Below are 6000 nucleotides of genomic sequence, written 5' to 3' on the forward strand. Positions count from 1 at the left end.
TCTTTTGATTGGAGCATTTAACCCATTTACAATTAAAATAATTCTTGACAGATATGAATTCATAATTTTGATCCTTTTTTTATTTTTCCCATCTTAAAGAAGTCCCTCTAACATTCCTTGTAATACTGGTTTGGTGGTGATGAACTCCTTTAGCTTTTTCTTGTCTGGGAAGCTCTTTATCTGTCCTTTGAGTCTAAATGATAGCTTTGGGTAGAGTAATCTTGGTTGTAGGTCTTTGCTTTTCATCACTTCGAATATTTTGTGCCAGTCCTTTCTAGCCTGCAAAGTTTCTGTTGAAAAATCAGCTGACAGTCTCATGGGAGCTCTCTTGTAGGTAACTAACTGCTTTTCTCTTGCTGTTTTTAAGATTTTCTCTTTGTCTTTAACCTTTGGCATTTTAATTATGATGTGTGTTGGTGTTGGCCTCTTTGGGTTCATCTTGTTTGGCGCTCTCTGCACTTCCTGGGCTGTCTGTCTATTTTCCTTTACCAGGTTTACCATTATTTCTTCAAATAGGTTTCCAGTTCCTTGCTTTCTCTCTTCTCCTTCTGGTACCCCTATGGTGCAAATGTTGGCATGCTTGATTTTGTCCCAGAGACCCCTTAAACTCTCCTATTTTTATTTTTTTATGATTCTTTTTTTTTCTTTTTGCTGTTTTAATTGGTTTTTTTCTGCTACCTTGTCTTCCAAATTCAGATTAAATCTTCTGCTTCATCTAATCTACTATTGATTTCCTCTAATGTATTCTTTATTTTAGTTATTGTATTCATTTCTGAATGGTTCTTTTTTATGTTTTCTATCTCCATTTTTATGTTTACTATCTAGGCTAAAGTTCTCACTGAGATCATTGAGCATCCTTATAACCAGTGTTTTGAATTCTGCATCTAGTAGATTGCTCATCTCCATTTTGCTTACTTCTTTTTCTGGAGCTTTGTTTGTTCTGTTCTTTTATGTGGGATGCTTCTTTGTCTCTCCATTTTGGTTGCCTCCCTCTGTTTGTTCCTATGTATTCGGTATAGTTGCTATATCTGCCAGTCTTAGTAGAGTGAGCTTATGTAGTATGTGTCCTGTTAGGCCCAGTGGCTCAATCTCCCAGTTCACCTGAGCTGGGTGCTCCAGGTGTGACCCTTGTGTGGGTTGTGTTACCCTTCTGTTGTAGTTGAGCTTGGTTGCTATTTGTACATCAATAAAAGAGATTGACCCTCGGGTTGAGTGGTTGTGAGGACTGGCAGTGACTACAGCGGAGGAGCTGTTGTGCAGGAGCTGACACTACAGAGAAGGATTCACTTTAGCACATCTCTGGTGCCTGTCCAGTTTGCACTTTAGGTATGTCATCCATGGAGGCAGCTAGGTGGTGCTATGGCTGGGTGTGAAGCCAGCTACTGGATATGCCTGCTCCCAGGGCCTTTTGGGAAGAGCCCTGCCTCAGGACAACTTCAGGCTCCACCTGTGCCCTGCCTGGGGACACCTAGAATGAGTCACAAAGCAATTTTCAGAGGGCTGCCACCTGCGCTGTGCTTGGAGGCTAAGCTGTGAACTAAGGCCAGATGCTGCTTAACAAGAGGTATGGGGCACTCTGAGAAAAGATGCTTCTTTTGGTGGGGTTTGTGAATCTTTCAGAGATTTTAGAAAAGTCCAAAGCATGAGCCAAGACAGGTTTGGATAAGCCACTGGAAGTGGCTTGAGTGCACCCACAAGTTAGATAGGGTAGGGTCTCAGGGAATCCCCAGGGCAGGGCAAATAGTGTCATTCACGTTGATGGAAACTCAGATATGGTGCTAGCCTAAGTCTGCTTTCTTGAAGGGAGGAGGATTCAACATAGGAACAATGCCTTCTAGCACTTGTTTCTGGAAAAAAAGCTGCCCCTCCAGCCCTCACCCTGAGCCAGATAATTCAGTTCCTCACCTTACGTCCCTGGCACATTTTGAACTGCTGCCCCAGCACTGGAGCTCAGAGGGAGTAAGTTTGTCAGTGAGCAAGTCTGTATGCAGGCCCTTTAAGAGGAACTCCTGGGATTCCAGCCACCCTGTGTCTCATTCAGCCGCAATCTCTGCTGGTTTTCACAGCCAGAAGTTGTGGGGATTTCTCTTCCTGGCACTGGAACCCTAGGCTGGGGAGCCTGGTGTGAGGCTGGGACCCCTTGCTCCTCAGGAGGAGGGGGCCTCTGCAGCTGACATATCCCTACTGATTTTTAACTGTCACATACAGATGTGGGAACAGCCTGTTCCATGTCTATGCCCTGCCTACTAGTCTTAAAGTGGATTCTTCTGTATGTCCTTAGCCACAGGACTTCTGTTCAGCCAGACTTCAGGCAATTCTCAGTGATGATAGTTCTGTAGTTTAGTTGTAATTTTGATGCGGTCATGAGAGGAGGCTAGTACAGTGTTTACTTACTCCACCATCTTGACCTGCAATCTCGTACAGAGTCTATACATCTACAGTCTATTTATAGCTCACCCTAGAATTCATGATGAGGTCATGGTCGACTTAATTGCCTATGACCAATTATAAAAATGTGAATGTGAAATCCACAAAAAAGAGGAAGAGTCATTTATACTAGCAATGAGATACCACTTATGAAATGTGAATAGATGTGGCATAAGTTATACTAAGAACTCTTCAAAGTTAGCTTATTTAAACCTCCATATAAAATTGATATTTTATCCATACTTTGTAGATGAGTAAATGTATATGTACATACACACAGACACACACACATACATTTCTCCCATTTTCTCAATTCCTACAATATCAGCAGATTTGTAATTTACAAGATTGTAAAACTGGGTCATTCCTTTATTAAAAAAACAAAACAAACTTATCACTACAAGTTTCAGTAGAGCCAACAGTTGTATTTTCATTATCCTCACACATATTAAAGTGTATTCATTATACTTGAATGCTAAAAAGAACCCTTCATATTATGTCTCTTGGTCTGAAGGAAAGGAAATGCTGAGTGTCTTGGGATAGCCCTGACAGCTCTTAAAGTGCCCTTACATGTGTTTTAGACTCATTAATAAGGTTAGAAGAAGGTTTTCCTTCTCAATGTCTTGAGAACTTAGGGTTGTTTCTACACAACTGATGGAGAAGACGTTCTTAACATGGAACCGAGTCATTCGTTGAAAACCCTTATAGGAATCCTCAACTTGATTGTACATTATGATACGAAGAACACTACACTTAACAGATGGAAGATACAGAGTCTAGCTACAGCTCTTCCACTAATAGCACGTGATTTTGACAGGTCACTTCACTCCTCTGAAACTTCAATAGATTTACCCCTAAAGCAACAATGATAAGTCCTCCCCTGCCTACCTCACAATGTTACTCCAGGGTACTTTAGTTCATAAACTAAAAAGAGCCACACAAAGAAAAGCATCATGGAAATAAACAAATAAATAAAACCTCTGTGGTGTCTTTAGACTATATCAGTTTAGCTAAGCTGAAACTATCCTTCCTAGAATTGTCTTTCCTGTTTTCAAATTAGGGTTGGCCATAAGAGAAATTTGTATACAATTTAAAAATCCAAAGTGAAGCATCAGTTATTTTTCATGCTGAAGATCCGTGCAGGCCACTGGGTACTGGGACATCTTATATTCACAGCTGCTGACATCCTGGTCCATTTGATGGAATGGAGCACATCTGAACCTATAGCTCCTTTTTGTTCCAGTCAGACTTCCTCCCTCAGATTCTTATTCCCCTTGGCTGGGAAAATGTGCAGCTCACTGGAGAAAGGTACCAGCTTTTCCTGAAAGTGATTCATATCTTCAAGTTTAGACTTGGAGGGAGATAGGCAGGTTCCACTTTTTCCCTGTAACCTATTACCTATTCCCACTTCACAAATGCCAGTTGGTTGACCTATAGCAACTTCAGACCCATAATCAAATATAGAGAAATAGCTTTCCATAGACCTCTCAGCCAGCTGTCATAATTGCATCAACTTCCAACAATAAATCCCTTATTCTATAACACTCATGGTTGTCATTCTCTCATTAAACCCAGACTGATACATCATTAACATCAAAGATACAAAAAAAACAAATAAACAAACAAAAACCAAAACAAACAAAAAGAAACCTTTAGGGGATGCTTTAGTTTTCTTCACAGCTATATCTTACAACTTAACTTTGCATATTCAATAAAGTTCACATGCTTTAGAAAATAAACCATATGCTCTATATATGCCAAAACACTCACACACACACACACACACACATAGTATGTCACCTGCTAACACACTTTGCATGTGAGAGTCACTGAATATAGGTGATGTGAGTACATGTTATCATCAAACAAGCACTTACACACCCCCAACAAACACAATGAGTTGCTTTAGTTAAAACTTTATCTTAACTGAAAATATATTTTAAAAGCTACCAAATCAGGGTTCATTAGCTAAAGCTTTATAAATAGTCACAAAGTCTGAACTACCATTTATTAATAAAATTGAGTTGAAATTTTTTTTTCAACAAGAGGTCCCATGTACACTTAAAAAATGAGATGATCTCTGTTGTCACCGTGCACAATCCCTGATTTTGACCCCAATTGATTGCAGCCTATGAGCTAGCCACTACTGTGTTGACAAGAATGTGGAAAGATTGGAAAAGAAGATCTTTGAGGAGGAAAGAAAGTGCAAGACAGGGAGTACAAAGGCACTAGAAACCAGTGAAGCACTTGATTCAAATGCTAGACATTTAAAATACCATTTTTTGTTTTTTTACCTAGATACACAGACCCGGTCCTTTTTACCCACCGTTGGTTGACTTGCCCAGATCCACCACACAGGGAAGAGCTCAGCTCCAGGCTGCAGCTATAGGCTTAGGATTTAAAAGTTCTTGCTTCTACACTGTAATTCCAGCATCTCGATGTAGATCGCTGAGGTTCAACCCATTCTCAACAAGCGTTTCTACTCTATCACCCATGTCTTTTCCAAACATACAGCATATATCCATTCGGGGCTCACAGCTTTATATTCTACCCACTCTGGTTCTCTCTCCATGGAACATGAATTCATTGAGGTCAGGTTTCACATGAACACAGGCCTGAGGAGCCAATGATCCATGGAGACTAGAGGACCTGCTTCTCTTTGGTACTATCTGGTGATCAAAATGAAACTCTTAAATTCTCTGAAAGTCAGATCTTTCACCTGTAAAATGGGGGTAAGGATATCTGCTTCACAGTTACTGTGACTATTATGTGAAATAACAAATATAAAAGCACTTGTTAAAACAGGAGTTGTATAGAGACATATTAAGAATTTTTCAAGAAGTCTTACGTAGCATTTAAAAGCGCCAATGATTTACCCGTGTAACGAAGTACTTTCGTGAGATATAAGGCTGGTGATAAGGGTTGGGGTAGAGTGTCGACTTGGTCACACTTGGCTGCCTTGAAATCTGCCTTGGTGCTGAGTCCTTGTCTGAGTCCCCTACTTCTATGGACAGCTGATCAGTTTCCAAGGGTTGGTCATCTCCCTCTTGCTTCAGAGACACAGGCTGAAATCCTTCGAAACTCCCAATCATTGACATTTCTTTAGCCTAAAACAAGGGAAGAAAAAATCTTGTTGATAGAAAAAAAAAAAAAGTCACACATGTCCTGGCTCTGGAAAAATAGGCTACATGAGCAAATGATGTTCCTGAAACTGGCAAATCTCCCACACATTAACTAAACAGGGCACTGATGGATGCAATTCGATAACATGGACTCCACAATCCTGCAGGGCTTTTCTCCAGACAGAAAAGGAAGTTGGAAGTAGTTCTATTTTTCATGTTTAATCCTATGGGACAAGAAGCCGAACAAGGGAAGAGCTGTGTGAAGTAATTATGAGACATTTTTTTTCCAAGATTTAATATCGAAAATACTTTCATAGCATTTTTGCCTGAAAACCCACCAGGCTGCAAGTTTATTTAAGAGTTAAAAGCAATGATAATGCACTTTCTTTTGTGCTTCTTGGGTAGTAATAGGGCTCAAAAGCACTTAAAACTGAGCATGTTTTTTAACTGA

General features: G+C 40.1%; 1 protein-coding gene across 1 annotated transcript in view; it reads right to left on the bottom strand.

The window, feature by feature from the left end:
• The window catches only part of TPRG1 (tumor protein p63 regulated 1), a gene marked incomplete at both ends in the record, with an annotated part of 109927 nt that extends 104402 nt beyond the window's left edge, over positions 1-5525 (bottom strand). Inside the window, one exon of the mRNA XM_081069312.1 lies at positions 5304-5525. Within this exon, the coding sequence (XP_080925438.1) occupies positions 5304-5525 (222 nt within the window). The remainder of the gene's footprint in view (positions 1-5303) is intronic.
• Positions 5526-6000: the final 475 nt, after the last annotated feature.

This window comes from Rhinolophus hipposideros (genome assembly GCF_964194185.1).
Source record: "Rhinolophus hipposideros genome assembly, chromosome: 2".
Taxonomy (NCBI): Eukaryota; Metazoa; Chordata; class Mammalia; order Chiroptera; family Rhinolophidae; genus Rhinolophus; species Rhinolophus hipposideros.